General features: G+C 38.0%; 5 protein-coding genes and 1 pseudogene across 5 annotated transcripts; all 6 read right to left on the minus strand.

The window, feature by feature from the left end:
* Positions 1 to 623: 623 nt before the first annotated feature.
* On the minus strand, positions 624 to 2,528 carry LOC111224392 (olfactory receptor 52E8-like). The gene is made up of 2 exons (XM_022748860.1): positions 2,373 to 2,528; positions 624 to 1,424 (listed from the first exon to the last, which is right to left on the minus strand). The coding sequence occupies exons 1-2, from the start codon at positions 2,526 to 2,528 to the stop codon at positions 624 to 626; spliced, it is 957 nt and encodes a 318-aa protein (XP_022604581.1).
* A 1,330-nt stretch (positions 2,529 to 3,858) lies between these two features.
* LOC111224377 (G-protein coupled receptor 39-like) lies at positions 3,859 to 5,400 on the minus strand. The gene is made up of 2 exons (XM_022748847.1): positions 5,251 to 5,400; positions 3,859 to 4,626 (listed from the first exon to the last, which is right to left on the minus strand). The coding sequence occupies exons 1-2, from the start codon at positions 5,398 to 5,400 to the stop codon at positions 3,859 to 3,861; spliced, it is 918 nt and encodes a 305-aa protein (XP_022604568.1).
* Positions 5,401 to 7,478: 2,078 nt separating this feature from the next.
* On the minus strand, positions 7,479 to 8,927 carry LOC111224376 (olfactory receptor 51E1-like). The gene is made up of 2 exons (XM_022748846.1): positions 8,778 to 8,927; positions 7,479 to 8,246 (listed from the first exon to the last, which is right to left on the minus strand). The coding sequence occupies exons 1-2, from the start codon at positions 8,925 to 8,927 to the stop codon at positions 7,479 to 7,481; spliced, it is 918 nt and encodes a 305-aa protein (XP_022604567.1).
* A 2,152-nt stretch (positions 8,928 to 11,079) lies between these two features.
* Positions 11,080 to 12,646, minus strand: LOC111224393 (G-protein coupled receptor 39-like). The gene is made up of 3 exons (XM_022748861.1): positions 12,497 to 12,646; positions 11,355 to 12,113; positions 11,080 to 11,097 (listed from the first exon to the last, which is right to left on the minus strand). The coding sequence occupies exons 1-3, from the start codon at positions 12,644 to 12,646 to the stop codon at positions 11,080 to 11,082; spliced, it is 927 nt and encodes a 308-aa protein (XP_022604582.1).
* A 1,630-nt stretch (positions 12,647 to 14,276) lies between these two features.
* Positions 14,277 to 15,014, minus strand: LOC111224395 (annotated as a pseudogene).
* A 421-nt stretch (positions 15,015 to 15,435) lies between these two features.
* Positions 15,436 to 16,736, minus strand: LOC111224396 (G-protein coupled receptor 39-like). The gene is made up of 2 exons (XM_022748863.1): positions 16,587 to 16,736; positions 15,436 to 16,203 (listed from the first exon to the last, which is right to left on the minus strand). Exons 1-2 carry the CDS (start codon positions 16,734 to 16,736, stop codon positions 15,436 to 15,438), a joined length of 918 nt encoding a protein of 305 aa, XP_022604584.1.
* Positions 16,737 to 19,538: the final 2,802 nt, after the last annotated feature.

Raw genomic sequence — 19,538 nt, forward strand, 5'->3', positions numbered from 1 at the left:
AACGAATTAACAAATTTTATTCAAATCTAAAGACCAAAACATTTATTTTTATTTATAAACAAAACAGTGCTTTATTTATTTTCTAGCTAGTTGCAGTTTAGGTCACTAGAAAAAGTATTTCACTATACTGCAGCTCCGACAAAAACATCTTTAAACAGGACAGGTTGGGTTTGGCTATATCAGCTAACACATAATGTTTTGATATATCATCATCTTTAATTGTATGAGTGAATTGATGGTGCCTCAGCAGCGCCTCCTTGGTTGTAGCTTGCAGGTAAGTCATCAGATTTATAGTTGTTGTAGAGAGTAGGTAAAGGCCGCTGCTTTTTCAGTAATTTTGTCATCTGAGCTGCAGAACCTCAAATACTTCCACACACTGCTTCCCAGATGCTTCTGTGATTTTTTTTTTTATTATTAGCTTAGTGTTCTGATAGGTCAGTAGGGCATACAGTGAGTTTAAAAGCCCCCTCTGCTGCACCACAAGGCAAACTAGTCCAAATGCTCTGTTGTAATTCAAACAAGTCATTACAGTTCAAATATTTCTCACAAATTGTCATATTTCGATAAAAAAGCCCTACATCAGTGGTATCATAAATGTAAAACAAATACATTCTAGAGCTATATTACGATGGCACATTTAGTGTTGTCTTTCGATGGATATTTATGGTTACTGTACATAGGAGGTACCTTTTGAAGTACTTCCTGAAAGTCCTGTCTCGTAGCCCATAGACAATAGGACTAACAAATCGAGGGAGGATTTCGATTGTAGTAAAAATAGCAAATTTTATGGATCTAACACCTCCTGGAAACAAGTATATGAGAAGCTGAAGTAACATAGGCCGCACATAGACCATCATACACAGCAGCACCTGAAAACCATGAAGCAGGATAGTGTTTCTTGCCTTTTTAGCATCTGCATTTGCAGCCTTGGCCACAAACAAAATTCTGAAGTAAGTGTAGAACAGAGTGAGCCAAACCACTACCAGAAACAGTATGTGGGATGTGTCCCTCTTCTTTAGACTGTAGGTGCTCCTAAACACAGTATCCCTGGAACAGTACACTCTTGAATTTAAAAACTCCAGAGGTTCAGTAGCCAGGAGGATGAAGACATCCGGCAGGACAGAAAGTGAACTCATCGCCCAAATTATGCCAATTACAATATATGTTCTTTTGACAGTACATATGTAGTTATAGCGGAGAGGAACGCAGACAGCAATGTAGCACTCTGCTGCCATAAAAGCTAGATTCAGAGGGGTGTTTTGTGTGGTGAGAGTAGCTGGCAAGACGAGGAGTATGCAGACGGAGACGTAGATGGAGTGGAAGGCGTAGGTGAAGATGAAGAGAGAAATGCTGGTTGTCAGCTGGATCATGTCGTTGAACACCAAGTGGATGAAAAGGATGTAGCGAGCATTCACCCTGAAGATCTGTGTTGTACAAATCTACAATTAGACAACAGTGTATTGAAAACCTCTAACTACATTAAAACTAATTATGATTAGTCAATAAATTGTTTCAGTAATTTTTCAAGCACAAATACCAACTAGTTTCAGGTTCCAGTTTCTCCAGTATGAGGATTTTTATTTAGTTTTTCTCAGTTTTATATCACTTTAAACTCATATAATAGTAAATTTGTAAACTTGCTTTTCTTCATTGTAGTAACTAGTGGAACTATTAAGTTAGTACATTGAATATCTTTGGATTTTACACACAAAACAAGAGATTTGAACATGTCACTTTGGACTCTGGGGAATTACTTACTTTTTATGACAAAACAATTTATTGATAATGAAAATAATTGTTATTTGTAACCTTAAACTACATTCAATGTTTCCAAAACCATTACTGTACCTACCACAATTTTCCTAAGACTCATTACTAGGTTTTATTTAATTGACCTCAGGCTTGGGCTGTTTCTGTTTTCTGTTTTGCCACCATTATTTTATTTTTTATTTTTTTATTTTGGTCACTTCATCAAACAGACACTATACCTACTGGAAGAGAATGTCATAGAGTAAATAAAGAACACTGGACTGTATGGTGTCTCCATAGAGAGAAAGTGAAAGGTTTTACCTTTCTAGTTCTTATTTGTGGGAAATGCTCAAAGTACATATGATATTGAGCAGTAGGTCGGAGGAATCCGATGACAAAGTGGAACAAAGAAGTTTGAACACACCAGCTGACTTCAAAAACATTTTGTACTAACTTGAATCCCATCACATTGTAAAACAACTTTTAAAAGCACCAGTTTGTAAGAAGCAGAAAAGAGAGAGAAGAAAAGGAGAAAGATGGGATAGCTGTTTTCAACTCTAAACTACCCCCTCTTTGTTTTTTTCATTAACTAGAAAAACCAGGGGATTTAATAAAATACACACATGATGTTTGTTGAATGTGTGGACCATGGTGGCATTGATGTAGCTGATGGCGATGCCGAGGACAACAACAGTCACATTCCTGCCAACGGCTGTAATTAATGTGTCCAGGTGATTTACAGCTTCCGTCAAATTGTTGGCCTCAGGTGTGAAATTCATGTCAGCAGCCGATGAACTTTTTTTAAAAAGCAGAAGCAATACAATACACAGTATTAATAATAGAGTCTAAGAACGAACAAACTCAAATATTAAAGCCTATTTCATTTGATATATTAGAAACAGTCAAGTGAAGTGAACGATTTAATACTGACCTCAGACAATGAATTTAGATTCTGAGATTGATCTGCTTTCGTCGTGCTTTTGCAAGAGTTTATATAAAGACAGTGCGTTGGGTATGTGTGTGTGCCGCTGATTTGAAACACACCCTCATATTGGAGCTAGACCAATAAATCGTCAAGGCCAATATGTCAGCTAGTAATTGCTTTTCACAGAAATATGGGTATTAGTGTATATGTTGGATGATAACTATCAAGAAACAGTACAGAGATGTTTCAACTTTAAAATGTCCCTCTCACGGTGGCACCAGCGCACACCATTAAGGCTCAGTCCTTGCTGCGGCAGCCTGGGTTTGAGTCCAGCTCAGGCCTTTACAAACATGTTAATTCAAAAAAGTACTGTTATTGGCTTTCTGACATTTTTAAGTTCAATAAATAAAGGGCAAATAATACAAATTATAAAAAAAACTGTTTATTCAATTCATTCATGAATACCAAGGTTACTTTGAAAAGTAATTTTAAACAACCCAAGATTTAGTGTGAAACAGTACAAAAAAACTTGCAACATAAATTGGACTTAGGTTATAAAAATGTGACAGGTTAGGTACCTTGAATGTTCCTCTGATGTGTTGAATTGACTGTGTCAGAAATGCAACAAAGATACTTATAGTGTCACATGCTTTGTTTCATAAGAAAGATCCATATGTATCATGCATGAGAAAGTTGAGTTGTTGTACCCTGTGATACGTTAAAGAGTTAATCGAAATTATACATTTTTGTCACTTTTTGTCATTTCATTTATATTTAATCATACCATTGGTGGTTTTATGAATTATGAGTATATTTGTTAAAGATACTTGACTGATTTTTTATGTGTATTTATAAAACCATGGTGCTGTCCGTGGTGCTGAAGTAACAGACGGATTTATACAAACTCTTCATTTGATATTAAATTGTCTCTAAAGCAAATATCAACAGCTCTCAGGTAATTTTAAGAGGCGTATTGTAGCAATGTTCAGAGCGACCTCAGTTTCCTGAAGAAGTAGCCGTTGTTAGAGTTAAATGTTGCTTAATGATCTTTGATTTCCATTACCACAGCAACACGGTAAAATGTATACGGGCGCCATAGCTGTCACTTCAACTGTCTCTGCTTAAAGTCCTGCTTTTTTCTTAAATCCTGTAGTTGACAGAGGTTTTAGCTTTTGAATGGTTTCTTAGGATATACTGACTTTACACAACAGATACCTTTTCAGATACTTCCTGAAAGTATTGTCTCGTACGCCATATATGATTGGACTAATAGATCGTGGCAGAATCTGCACTATAATATAGTAAGTGAAGCGGGAGTCAGTGTAATTCTTAGGGAACCATTGCTGCACAACCCTTAATAACTGAGGGGCCACATATGTTGCCATACAAAGCAGCAGCTGAAACCCATGGAGGAGGATTGTGTTTCTGGCTTTCTTAGCATCTTTGCTAGCTGTCTTTGCTGTGAACAGAATTCTGAAGTAAGTGTAAAAGATAACGAGCCAAACTATAACTAGAAACACTGTATAAGTGAGGTCCCTCTTCTTGATAATGAGGGGATTTGGGAAGACTGTTTGCCTGAGACAGAAGACCCTGGAATGGAAGAAGTCCAGTGGTTCTGTGGCCAAGGTGATGAAGAGATCAGGGAGAACAGACAACATGCTGGTCGTCCAGATTAAACCAATCAGCATCAAAGTCCTCTTGACGGTGCAGATCTGCATGTGGCGAAGGGGGACGCAGATGGCGATGTAGCACTCCACCGCCATGCAGGCCAGGTTCAGGGGGGTGTTTTCAGTGGTGAACACAGTAAATATGATGAAGATGCAACAGATGGAGACATTGAGTTTGTAGATGGTGTAGCTGATGACAAACAGGATGATGGTCAGCGTCACTTGCGTCATGTCGTTGACTACCAGGTGGATGAAAAGGATATACCGAGGATTCGTGTAGAAAATCTGGAGGATGGAAACATAGTACATGCAAGGGGAGAAAGAGGTAGAAAAAAAACAGCAGGGATATTCTTTCAGTTTTGGCCAATATAGATTCATGTTTTTGACCTCAGGTCCATGGGCCTTATTTCTACCTGGTCTTATTAAGTGTTTCCCTTATCTCAGTTCTGTCCACACTGTGATCAGACCTCGATACAAATGAGTTAGACGGGGCTGGCTGACTTTTCAACAAATGTGGCATTGTGCCTACATCAAAGGAAACAATGCAATGAAAGGGTGTCATTTATTTGTAAATCATTTTTTGTGAGGAAAGACTTTCCAGCTGCTACTACTACTTATAGTTTTTGCTGGACAGCTTGAGGTCTGTGTAAATGCATTGACTTGAGATTGTATTGATTCAGGTAGGATATTCAGGCATCAAAGCCAAACCTGAATGGGGTTTTTATCTGTGCCACTGCTCTGTCTACATACATGCATACATGATTGATAGTGCATTGTCAGCATCAAGATCAAGGAGTGGAAATTTGTTGAAGTACTGTTGAAAGTTACTGAAGAGCTGATGATGATATAAATATAACATATACAGAAATACATTATCATTGGCAGCATGTCATTAAAGGAAAATCAGACCTGGTGTTTGCGGAAGGTGTGAATGAGGCCTGCATTGATGTAGTTGATGGAAATCCCGAGAACCACAACAATCACATTCTTGGTCAGAGCTTTAGAGAAGGAATCAGCTTCCCGACCAGACACTGTCACATTGGCAGACGACACATTCATCTCTTGAAAGCCGAAGTTCAGCCTAACAGAAGAGAAAAGATAGTATTTTGCAGTTTTGCACAGTCTGTCCTGCTTCCAATAAAATACAGTAGTATGATTATGTGATTATATAAAAAACCCCAATAATTTAAGATATAATGCTATATTGGGGCTGCAGTGTATCTAGTGATTAAATTTTGGATATCGCCCAAGCTTAGTTCAGATATCAGTAAATACAACATCAACAGTAATAATACAAATACATTCACTCTGAAGTTTCCTCTGTGCCTTGCTCTGCTGCACCATCTCTATTTATAACTAACTAACAGTGATGAAAACACTGCTGCAGAAGGTTTGACCTGATGCATCATTTGGACAAAATAGAGAGTGAAAGACACTGATGACAGAAATAAAGCAAGCTAAATACTGTATGCTCATAAATAATTCAAATCTAATCCATGTGGTGAAAAGATTCTGCAGCATTAACACCGAAAGAGACAAAAGTGTCTGTTCTTCTTCTTCCATCTTTCTAGTCATTCAACAGTAACAAAGGAAAGACTTACACCTGTCAATTTAAGTTTGTATCTTAATTATATTTTGGAATTAACTTGTCTGGTGCATCACTCCCAGATCATGTTCACAGTAAAGTTATGTTTGAAGTTACACATAGCTGGTCCAACAGCCTACTGATTTGTAAGGAAAGTTTAGTATTTAACATCAAACTGTTTCTTGCCCTGTACACGGATAGATGTGAAAAAAGTTAGTTTGCATGTGTTTCACAATCAAACAGATCAAAAGCTTTGAAAATAGACTAATATCTGTTCTTGGTACATGCCTGGACATTGAAGAAACTGTGTGGTGAGTTAAAATTTGTGAAGATCAATTCTGCATTAGAGACACAGTCACCCCAAGCTGACGATCAGGGCATCAATCTAAAATCTAAAAGTCATTATTTTACTCACTGGAACTGAAATTAATAAGTTTAAACTGATGTAATTAAAGAAGAAAGAAAAACAGTGTGACCAGGAAAGTAACCATGTTTTTTTTTTTAAAACAGCATCAACATTGGCTTTAAAAATAGTTTACATTTCATTTGTACAGAATTTCTTCCTGTCTCATCCAACAGAGTCAGAACGGTGTTCTAGAAATATGAATGAAGGAACTGAAAATGTAAAAAGTTCTGCAACAGGAAGGAATCATCACATTTGACATTGTCATTTAATATAAAACTCACAAACAGGCCTGTGTCCTTATAACCCATGTTTGTTGTCTTTGCATTTTATGTAAATTCTGAACAATCAAGAGACCTGGTGACTGTAGCTGATTATAATACAGAATCAAAAGCTAAAGGAATTTACTGATGAAAACATGAGTCAAATTTCACATATGTAACCACAGTGTACAGTAGCTGATACTTACCTTAATTAATGCATCTACATGAAGACACCAACATAATGTCTCTGACTTTATATGAGCTGAATTAAACTCACATCCCAGGATTCAGGGGTGTGTGTTTGCATGTTAAGATATTGTGTGCACACAGGTGATAGATGGGTGTGCATGTGTGCCAACAATTACAAGGTTGGTTGTGTGAATGTGAGTCTGTTTATTTATGTGCCGTCACATTATACAGTGTCAGGTATGCATTTGATTTGATACCATCCCCTCACACCCATCAAATGGTTTAACAAATACACCACAACTGCTATTGCTAACAGCTAACACACATGATGTTTTCATGATTTCACTGGAAGGGACGAGTCCACCTCAACCAAACTTTTTTGCCGTGGTGCTGAAGTAACAGACGGATTTATACAAACTCTTCATTTGATATTAAATTGTCTCTAAAGCAAATATCAACAGCTCTCAGGTAATTTTAAGAGGCGTATTGTAGCAATGTTCAGAGCGACCTCAGTTTCCTGAAGAAGTAGCCGTTGTTAGAGTTAAATGTTGCTTAATGATCTTTGATTTCCATTACTGCAGCAACATGGTAAAATGTATACGGGCGCCATAGCTGTCACTTCAACTGTCTCTGCTTAAAGTCCCGCTTTTTTCTTAAATCCTGTAGTTTACAGAGGTTTTAGCTTTTGAATGGTTTCTTAGGATATACGGACTTTACACAAAAGATACCTTTTCAGATACTTCCTGAAAGTATTGTCTCGTACGCCATATATGATTGGACTAATAGATCGTGGCAGAATCTGCACTATAATATAGTAAGCGAAGCGGGAGTCAGTGTAATTCTTAGGGAACCATTGCTGCACGACCCTTAATAACTGAGGGGCCACATATGTTGCCATACAAAGCAGCAGCTGAAACCCATGGAGGAGGATTGTGTTTCTGGCTTTCTTAGCATCTTTGCTAGCTGTCTTTGCTGTGAACAGAATTCTGAAGTAAGTGTAAAAGATAACGAGCCAAACTATAACTAGAAACACTGTATAAGTGAGGTCCCTCTTCTTGATAATGAGGGGATTTGGGAAGACTGTTTGCCTGAGACAGAAGACCCTGGAATGGAAGAAGTCCAGTGGTTCTGTGGCCAAGGTGATGAAGAGATCAGGGAGAACAGACAACATGCTGGTCGTCCAGATTAAACCAATCAGCATCAAAGTCCTCTTGACGGTGCAGATCTGCATGTGGCGAAGGGGGACGCAGATGGCGATGTAGCACTCCACCGCCATGCAGGCCAGGTTCAGGGGGGTGTTTTCAGTGGTGAACAGAGCAAGAAGGATGAAGATGCAACAGATGGAGACATTGAGTTTGTAGATGGTGTAGCTGATAACAAACAGGATGATGGTCAGCATCACTTGCGTCATGTCGTTGACTACCAGGTGGATGAAAAGGATATACCGAGGATTTGTGTAGAAAATCTGGAGGATGGAAACATAGTACATGCAAGGGGAGAAAGAGGTAGAAAAAAACAGCAGGGATATTCTTTCAGTTTTGGCCAATATAGATTCATGTTTTTGACCTCAGGTCCATGGGCCTTATTTCTACCTGGTCTTACTAAGTGTTTCCCTTATCTCAGTTCTGTCCACACTGTGATCAGATCTGTCTCTGACTCTCCTCAGCGACAGACTGTAGCGAGACCTCAACCTCATCTTTTTTCTGTTTGTTGACAATCTAAATCTAAAGCTTAATGTTGTTTTTATTGAATAGTAACGCACATGACTTAACAATGACCACTTATGACAGTAATAGGTCTTCCTCTTTGTACTTTCATATTGGACAGGCAGGGGTGACATCACAAAGTCTACTTTAACATTTTTCTTCAGTGTATGTCTGTGGTTCCTGAAGAGCTGATGATGATATAAATACAATTTGTAATTATTTTTTTTTTTTACCAAGCATTTAAATAAATTCATTATCATTGGCAGCATGTCAATAAAGGAAAATCAGACCTGGTGTTTGCGGAAGGTGTGAATGAGGCCTGCATTGATGTAGTTGATGGAAATCCCGAGAACCACAACAATCACATTCTTGGTCAGAGCTTTAGAGAAGGAATCAGCTTCCCGACCAGACACTGTCACATTGGCAGACGACACATTCATGAAAGCCTCTTGAAAGCCGAAGTTCAGCCTAACAGAAGAGAAAAGATAATACTATTAATATTGTTGAGATTTTTTTTTTTTTTCAGGTTTTGCACAGTCTCTCCTGCTGCTGAGTCCGATCCTCATTTCATTGCTTTGCTTACTGTACATTGGCAAGATAAATGCTTTTAAAGATAATAAACTGAATGAAACACAGTGCTCTAATATCACTAATCTGACATGTTTTATATTTCTGATTGAAGTAAATCAAAATACTGCATAATAATTTGATCATTACTGATTCTTCAGATCTCAAGATTCAAGCTTTGAATTTGCACCTTCTCTCAGTAAACATCTAGTCTGTGCTAAATGTTGTGTGTAGCAGTGGTTACTTGTTCTAAGAGGTTCAGTTCAGTGTGTAAAATGTACTTTGTGGAAAGTTTGTTATTACAACAAACACAAAAAGGTTATTTTAAGTTAAAAGGTAAAGTAGATAGCTGCTACATGAGGGTTAGTTAATTAATGTTAGTGTTGCATCTGTCATTGTTATTCATACCAGTGTGTCTGTTCAGGGTTAGCAGCCTGTTGAACCAGCTGATCAAAAGTTTGTTATGAGTGCAAAGGCAACACCAACCTCTTGTTGAAACAAGTTTCACTCTGAAGTTTCCTCTGTGCCTTGCTCTGCTGCACCATCTCTATTCATAACTAACTAACAGTGATGAAAACACTGCTGCAGAAGGTTTGACCTGATGCATCATTTGGATAAAATAGAGAGTGAAAGACATTGATGACAGAAATAAAGCAAGCTAAATACTGTATGCTCATAAATAATTCAAATCTAATCCATGTGGTGAAAAGATTCTGCAGCATTAACACCGAAAGAGACAAAAGTGTCTGTTCTTCTTCTTCCATCTTTCTAGTCGTTCAACAGTAACAAAGGAAAGACTTACACCTGTCAATTTAAGTTTGTATCTTAATTATATTTTGGAATTAACTTGTCTGGTGCATCACTCCCAGATCATGTTCACAGTAAAGTTATGTTTGAAGTTACACATAGCTGGTCCAACAGCCTACTGATTTGTAAGGAAAGTTTAGTATTTAACATCAAACTGTTTCTTGCCCTGTACACGGATAGATGTGAAAAAAGTTAGTTTGCATGTGTTTCACAATCAAACAGATCAAAAGCTTTGAAAATAGACTAATATATGTTCTTGGTACATGCCTGGACATTGAAGAAACTGTGTGGTGAGTTAAAATTTGTGAAGATCAATTCTGTATTAGAGACAAAGTCACCCCAAGCTGACGATCAGGGCATCAATCTAAAATCTAAAAGTCATTATATTACTCACTGGAACTGAAATTAATACATATAAACTCATGTAATGAAATAAAAGAAAACAGTGTGATGTTGATGAATATTATTCCTTCAGGTCCAAATTCAGCGGCTGGTTCAGATGAGTTTGATTCACTGCGCAGTGGAGACAGACGATCACAACAGGGTGGTACAATTCTGTCTGCAGGTCATCATTTAGAGCAAGGTTATATACTATTTGCATCAAGGCTAGCCTAGAACATTGGCTTGTGGGCTGGGCTAATGAAGAGGTCTGGGTGACAACAAGGATGAATAGAAAAACCTAATTGGCTAATTAACAATACATTTTAATTCAATCTGCCAGTTACAAGATCGATTGTGTGAGTGTGAGTCTGTGTGTGTGTGTGTGTGTGTGCGTCGTCACATAATAGTTCAGGTATGCAACTGACTTGCATTTTTTCATGTGATACTGCCCCGCCCCCTCCCCTCCCACCCATCATATGGTTTAACAACCTCCCCTGAGCTCCTATGAAAATGACTGAAAGTATCAACTCAGTGTTTCACTCAACTTTTTAATTTTCTCATCCAAATCTAAAGGCTCCTGCACAGCACTGTGTATTTCAGCCAGTGTTGTCTGATACCTGATATCTATAGGTAACAGGATTTAATTAATTGGTTTGTTATGTTTTAGCATTGATGATCATTGATGATATCCCATGCAGTGGTTTTGATTGCTGCAGATTCCACGAAAAAAGGAAGATGAAAATCATCATGAAATAGGCTTCTGTTTTTAAAAAAGAGCTAAAATCAGGACATTTGAAATAAATTTGAAATAAAACTTAGAATCACGCACCTCGAAGTTCAGTTATGGCTGTGCCACTGCCCAACACAACACATCAAGTTTATTTAAATCATACATGAAACCAAAGGGACTTTCAATGAAGTGAAAAATTAGTTTGGACACTGAACAAGAACTTGTACCACATCAGTCTGAAGTGACAGAAGAGGTAACTTCCTCTGATCTGTTGAGTGTGGCAATGATACCATATACACACATTTCAGTTTTGAGTTGCAGGGAAGTTTTAGCTTTTTTGATTTGCTTTTAATTATAATCCATGAATTGTTGCTTTGGATACACTGACTTTACACAACAGAGACCTTTTCAGATACCTCCTGAAAGTTTTGTCTCGTAAGCCATATATGATTGGACTAATGGATCGTGGCAGAATCTGTACTATAATATAAGTAGCAAAGAGGGAGTCAGTGTAATTCTTAGGGAACCATTGCTTCAGAGCATCTTTCAACTGGGGGGTTGTATATGTTGCCATACAAAGCAGCAGCTGAAACCCATGGAGGAGGATTGTGTTTCTGGCTTTCTTAGCATCTTTGCTAGCTGTCTTTGCAGTGAACAGAATTCTGAAGTAAGTGTAAAAGATAACGAGCCAAACTATAACAAGAAACACTGTATAAGTGAGGTCCCTCTTCTTGATAATGAGGGGATTTGAGAAGACTGTTTGCCTGAGACAGAAGACCCTGGAATGGAAGAAGTCCAGTGGTTCTGTTGCCAAGGTGATGAAGAGATCAGGGAGAACAGACAACATGCTGGTCGTCCAGATTAAACCAATCAGCATCAAAGTCCTCTTGACGGTGCAGATCTGCATGTGGCGAAGGGGGACGCAGATGGCGATGTAGCACTCCACCGCCATGCAGGCCAGGTTCAGGGGGGTGTTTTCAGTGGTGAACAGAGCAAGAAGGATGAAGATGCAACAGATGGAGACATTGAGTTTGTAGATGGTGTAGCTGATGACAAACAGGATGATGGTCAGCGTCACTTGCGTCATGTCGTTGACTACCAGGTGGATGAAAAGGATATACCGAGAATTCGTGTAGAAGATCTGGAGGGTGGGAAGAAATGGACGTGAGAAGGGAGACCAGATTTGAAGACCTTTATAAACTCTGGACGTCTGAGGTCTGAGCTTTAAGCTTGAAACAGAAACATATCATATACTCAAAGGTTAAATGATAGTTTCCAGCCACTCAGTATCTGTCACAACAGCTACCTGACTTAGCTAACTGCTAAATAACTTGAACTCATTGAAATTGTGATTTTGATGAATGAAAATTACTATCACCCCTTCCTTGCTGACTGCAACTGACAGTGACATGATGGATACATGACTTCGTACTTATTAGTTGGGACAAAACCAAACAAGATGCGCCCACACGCCCCACGCAGCAAATAATCAGACACACTCAAAGCTTGGTTCACACATCAGACCTGGTGTTTGCAGAAGGTGTAAATGAGGCCTGCATTGATGCAGTTGATGGAGATGCTGAGAACCACAACAATAACATTCTTGGTCACAGCTTTAGTGAAGGAGTCTCGATACTGTAAAACCACGGTCACATTGGCAGATGACGCGTTCATCTCTTGAAGGCTGGAAAGGATGATATAAGAAGAGAAAAATATTTACAGTGATTATTGATATTTGTAAGACAACACTCATTTTAAGAGCCCCCAACATATCAACATAACGGTAGCATAGTCCACCTGTAACATAAACAATACCTGTGATGTTTTAGATGCATCGTCAAATTTAAAGAAAAGTAAAATTGATTCAGATTAGTGCATTTGTGTCAGAAGACAATATCAGTAAGAACTATAATGAATTATTACAATTTTTATTTTGAGTTGCATGATTTAGTCCCTTCGTAGGTTAAGGTACCTTTTTGAATGATAATTATATTTATAATATAAATAAATTAGTGATGCTAAAACACTGAGCTTTGAATATTCATTAAAGATTTGAATACTAGTGTAACAGAAAAAATAAATATATTTGAATATTAAGCGTCAGATTTACAGTAAATTCAAATTAGAGAATAGTTGATATTTTAAAATGCAGTTCTTCAAGCAACTTATACTGAACAAGATAACCAGTAGCCTGCTCATATTTCTCAATCAGTGTTGGTGGATTAAACAACTTTGATCAACATATTAATCATCAACAACAACAACAACAACAACATATCGTTATATTTTCATCAGTGACAGTGAGACCCAGACAAAGGCAGGAGGGGTGGTGGGCTTCATTACATTTTCTTTTTCCAGATAGTTTGATGGAACGAGACAGTGTTGACATTGCAGAGCTGCAAATCCTGCATAAAGGTACTCAGTGACAACATGTGGAAGAAGAACTCACCTCAGCCAGAGGAGCAGACGCATTTAAATCTTACAATTCAAGTATGACAATGCAAAGAACAAAACGATGCGTCCTTCTGAAATAATTTTCAGTGTATTTTCACACACTAATGTACACATTCCTAACCTTAGCTGGCGTGTGGTGAACATGCTGCTACTTACCTCAGTTAGTGATTTAGACCAGAACACAAACAGTATGGCTCCAGAAGTTCTCAGACTTTATATGTGGCCTGGTGGAGTGTGTGGATGTGTGTGTGTGTGTGTGTGTGTGTGTGTGTGTGTGTGTGTGTGTGTGTGTGTGTGTGTGTGTGTGTGTGTGTGTGTGTAGATTTAGTTTTAATTAATTCAGAAATATCAAAGAAGTCAATTTAATCAAATGAAAGCTTTATTTGAACACATGACAACACTTGCGACTAAAGTACATCCACAACTCTGTGTTGAAGTGTTTTGCCTGAAACAATATCAGAGTCTCAAATATGAGTTTTTTTACTATTTACTATCATTTTATGGACAAAACGATTCATTGAGAAAGTAACTGGCAGATTAATCAACAATGATAATGATCTTTAGTTTGTAAAGTAAAACAATATAAAAAGGTTAGCAAAAAAAATTATATTACACAAGTGAAAAATCCTCAACAAACAGGCCTGTGTCAGGAAAATTATGACTTGAATCAGAATCTGTAGTGTTAAGGTTGGACACCCAGCCCAGATTTGAACACATCATTAGTTAAACTTTTTTGCTGTAACTTCATAAACAAAACAAAAAAAACAAATTCAGCCTCAGTGACCAAACATGTAGTTTCCATCTCAACTGAGGAAAAGTTTTAGAATCTGACTCTTCTGTGAATTGATGCTCATTGTGAGCTCACTGTACACAACAGATTCCTTTTCAGATACCTCCTGAAAGTTTTGTTCTCGTACGCCATATATGATTGGACTAATGGATCGGGGCAGAATCTGTACTATGATATATGTAGCAAAGAGGGAGTCAGTGTAATTCTTAGGGAACCACAGGTGCAGAGCAGTTTTCAACAGGGGTTCTGCATATGTTGCCATACAAAGCAGCACCTGAAACCCATGGAGGAGGATTGTGTTTCTGGCTTTCTTAGCATCTTTGCTAGCTGTCTTTGCAGTGAACAAGATCTTGAAGTAAGTGTAAAAGATAAACAAACCAAACTATAACAAGATAGATGATATAAGTGATGTCCCTCTTCTTAATAATGTGGGGATTACGAAAGGCAGTTTCCCTGAGACAGAACACTCGGGTATGAAAAAAGTCAAAGTGGTTCTGTGGCCAAGGTGATGAAGAGATCAGGGAGAACAGACAACATGCTGGTCGTCCAGATTAAACCAATCAGCATCAAAGTCCTCTTGACGGTGCAGATCTGCATGTGGCGAAGGGGGACGCAGATGGCGATGTAGCACTCCACCGCCATGCAGGCCAGGTTCAGGGGGGTGTTTTCAGTGGTGAACAGAGCAAGAAGGATGAAGATGCAACAGATGGAGACATTGAGTTTGTAGATGGTGTAGCTGATGATGAACAGCATGACGGTCAGCGTCACCTGGATCATGTCGTTGTCACTTTTTGTCATTTCATTTATATTTAATCATACCATTAGTGGTTTTATGAATTATGAGTATATTTGTTAAAGATACTTGACTGATTTTTTATGTGTATTTATAAAACCATGGTGCTGTCCGTGGTGCTGAAGTAACAGACGGATTTATACAAACTCTTCATTTGATATTAAATTGTCTCTAAAGCAAATATCAACAGCTCTCAGGTAATTTTAAGAGGCGTATTGTAGCAATGTTCAGAGCGACCTCAGTTTCCTGAAGAAGTAGCCGTTGTTAGAGTTAAATGTTGCTTAATGATCTTTGATTTCCATTACTGCAGCAACATGGTAAAATGTATACGGGCGCCATAGCTGTCACTTCAACTGTCTCTGCTTAAAGTCCCGCTTTTTTCTTAAATCCTGTAGTTGACAGAGGTTTTAGCTTTTGAATGGTTTCTTAGGATATACTGACTTTACACAAAAGATACCTTTTCAGATACTTCCTGAAAGTATTGTCTCGTACGCCATATATGATTGGACTAATAGATCGTGGCAGAATCTGTACTATGATATAAGTAGCAAAGAGGGAGTCAGTGTAATTCTTAGGGAACCATTGCCTCAGAGCATCTTTCAACAGGGGGGTTGTATATGTTGCCATACAAAGCAGCAGCTGAAACCCATGGAGAAGGATTGTGTTTCTGGCTTTCTTAGCATCTTTGCCAGCTGTCTTTGCTGTGAACAGAATTCTGAAGTAAGTGTAAAAGATAACAAGCCAAACTATAACAAGATAGATGATATAAGTGATGTCCCTCTTCTTGAAAATGAGGGCATTTGAGAAGACATTTTTCCTGAGACAGAAGACCCTGGAATGGAAGAAGTCCAGTGGTTCTGTGGCCAAGGTGATGAAGAGATCAGGGAGAACAGACAACATGCTGGTCGTCCAGATTAAACCAATCAGCATCAAAGTCCTCTTGACGGTGCAGATCTGCATGTGGCGAAGGGGGACGCAGATGGCGATGTAGCACTCCACCGCCATGCAGGCCAGGTTCAGGGGGGTGTTTTCAGTGGTGAACAGAGCAAGAAGGACAAAGATGCAACAGATGGAGACATTGAGTTTGTAGATGGTGTAGCTAATGACAAACAGGATGATGCTCACTGTCACTTGCGCCATGTCGTTGACCACCAGGTGGATGAAAAGGATATACCGAGAATTCGTGTAGAAGATCTGGAGGGTGGGAAGAAATGGACGTGAGAAGGGAGACCAGATTTGAAGACCTTTATAAACTCTGGACGTCTGAGGTCTGAGCTTTAAGCTTGAAACAGAAACATATCATATACTCAAAGGTTAAATGATAGTTTCCAGCCACTCAGTATCTGTCACAACAGCTACCTGACTTAGCTAACTGCTAAATAACTTGAACTCATTGAAATTGTGATTTTGATGAATGAAAATTACTATCACCCCTTCCTTGCTGACTGCAACTGACAGTGACATGATGGATACATGACTTCGTACTTATTAGTTGGGACAAAACCAAACAAGATGCGCCCACACGCCCCACGCAGCAAATAATCAGACACACTCAAAGCTTGGTTCACACATCAGACCTGGTGTTTGCAGAAGGTGTAAATGAGGCCTGCATTGATGCAGTTGATGGAGATGCTGAGAACCACAACAATAACATTCTTGGTCACAGCTTTAGTGAAGGAGTCTCGATACTGTAAAACCACGGTCACATTGGCAGATGACGCGTTCATCTCTTGAAGGCTGGAAAGGATGATATAAGAAGAGAAAAATATTTACAGTGATTATTGATATTTGTAAGACAACACTCATTTTAAGAGCCCCCAACATATCAACATAACGGTAGCATAGTCCACCTGTAACATAAACAATACCTGTGATGTTTTAGATGCATCGTCAAATTTAAAGAAAAGTAAAATTGATTCAGATTAGTGCATTTGTGTCAGAAGACAATATCAGTAAGAACTATAATGAATTATTACAATTTTTATTTTGAGTTGCATGATTTAGTCCCTTCGTAGGTTAAGGTACCTTTTTGAATGATAATTATATTTATAATATAAATAAATTAGTGATGCTAAAACACTGAGCTTTGAATATTCATTAAAGATTTGAATACTAGTGTAACAGAAAAAATAAATATATTTGAATATTAAGCGTCAGATTTACAGTAAATTCAAATTAGAGAATAGTTGATATTTTAAAATGCAGTTCTTCAAGCAACTTATACTGAACAAGATAACCAGTAGCCTGCTCATATTTCTCAATCAGTGTTGGTGGATTAAACAACTTTGATCAACATATTAATCATCAACAACAACAACAACAACAACATATCGTTATATTTTCATCAGTGACAGTGAGACCCAGACAAAGGCAGGAGGGGTGGTGGGCTTCATTACATTTTCTTTTTCCAGATAGTTTGATGGAACGAGACAGTGTTGACATTGCAGAGCTGCAAATCCTGCATAAAGGTACTCAGTGACAACATGTGGAAGAAGAACTCACCTCAGCCAGAGGAGCAGACGCATTTAAATCTTACAATTCAAGTATGACAATGCAAAGAACAAAACGATGCGTCCTTCTGAAATAATTTTCAGTGTATTTTCACACACTAATGTACACATTCCTAACCTTAGCTGGCGTGTGGTGAACATGCTGCTACTTACCTCAGTTAGTGATTTAGACCAGAACACAAACAGTATGGCTCCAGAAGTTCTCAGACTTTATATGTGGCCTGGTGGAGTGTGTGTGTGTGTGTGTGTGTGTGTGTGTGTAATTCAGAAATATCAAAGAAGTCAATTTAATCAAATGAAAGCTTTATTTGAACACATGACAACACTTGCGACTAAAGTACATCCACAACTCTGTGTTGAAGTGTTTTGCCTGAAACAATATCAGAGTCTCAAATATGAGTTTTTTACTATTTACTATCATTTTATGGACAAAACGATTCATTGAGAAAGTAACTGGCAGATTAATCAACAATGATAATGATCTTTAGTTTGTAAAGTAAAAACAATATAAAAGGTTAGCAAAAAAAATTATATTACACAAGTGAAAAATCCTCAACAAACAGGCCTGTGTCAGGAAAATTATGACTTGAATCAGAATCTGTAGTGTTAAGGTTGGACACCCAGCCCAGATTTGAACACATCATTAGTTAAACTTTTTTGCTGTAACTTCATAAACAAAACAAAAAAAACAAATTCAGCCTCAGTGACCAAACATGTAGTTTCCATCTCAACTGAGGAAAAGTTTTTAGAATCTGACTCTTCTGTGAATTGATGCTCATTGTGAGCTCACTGTACACAACAGATTCCTTTTCAGATACCTCCTGAAAGTTTTGTCTCGTACGCCATATATGATTGGACTAATGGATCGTGGCAGAATCTGTACTATGATATATGTAGCAAAGAGGGAGTCAGTGTAATTCTTAGGGAACCACAGGTGCAGAGCATGTTTCAACAGGGGTTCTGCATATGTTGCCATACAAAGCAGCACCTGAAACCCATGGAGGAGGATTGTGTTTCTGGCTTTCTTAGCATCTTTGCTAGCTGTCTTTGCAGTGAACAAGATCTTGAAGTAAGTGTAAAAGATAACAAACCAAACTATAACAAGATAGATGACTAAATCTACACAACACACAACACACACACCACACACACACACACACAACACACACACACACACACACACACACACACACACACACACACACACACACACACACACAACACACTCCACCAGGCCACATATAAAGTCTGAGAACTTCTGGAGCCATACTGTTTGTGTTCTGGTCTAAATCACTAACTGAGGTAAGTAGCAGCATGTTCACCACATGCCAGCTAAGGTTAGGAATGTGTACATTAGTGTGTGAAAATACACTGAAAATTATTTCAGAAGGACGCATCGTTTTGTTCTTTGCATTGTCACACTTGAATTGTAAGATTTAAATGCGTCTGCTCCTCTGGCTGAGGTGAGTTCTTCTTCCACATGTTGTCACTGAGTACCTTTATGCAGGATTTGCAGCTCTGCAATGTCAACACTGTCTCGTTCCATCAAACTATCTGGAAAAAGAAAATGTAATGAAAGCCCACCACCCCTCCTGCCTTTGTCTGGGTCTCACTGTCACTGATGAAATATAAACGATATGTTGTTGTTGTTGTTTGTTGTTGATGATTAATATGTTGATCAAAGTTGTTTAATCCACCAACACTGATTGAGAAATATGAGCAGGCTACTGGTTATCTTGTTCAGTATAAGTTGCTTGAAGAACTGCATTTTAAAATATCAACTATTCTCTAATTTGAATTTACTGTAAATCTGACGCTTAATATTCAAATATATTTTTTTTTCTGTTACACTAGTATTCAAATCTTTAATGAATATTCAAAGCTCAGTGTTTTAGCATCACTAATTTATTTAATATTATAAATATAATTTCATTCAAAAAGGTACCTTAAACCTACGAAGGGACTAAATCATGCAACTCAAAATAAAAATTGTAATAATTCATTATAGTTCTTACTGAT

Source organism: Seriola dumerili, unplaced genomic scaffold, assembly GCF_002260705.1.
Source record: "Seriola dumerili isolate Sdu_G_001 unplaced genomic scaffold, Sdu_1.0 BDQW01000133.1, whole genome shotgun sequence".
Classification (NCBI taxonomy): domain Eukaryota; kingdom Metazoa; phylum Chordata; class Actinopteri; order Carangiformes; family Carangidae; genus Seriola; species Seriola dumerili.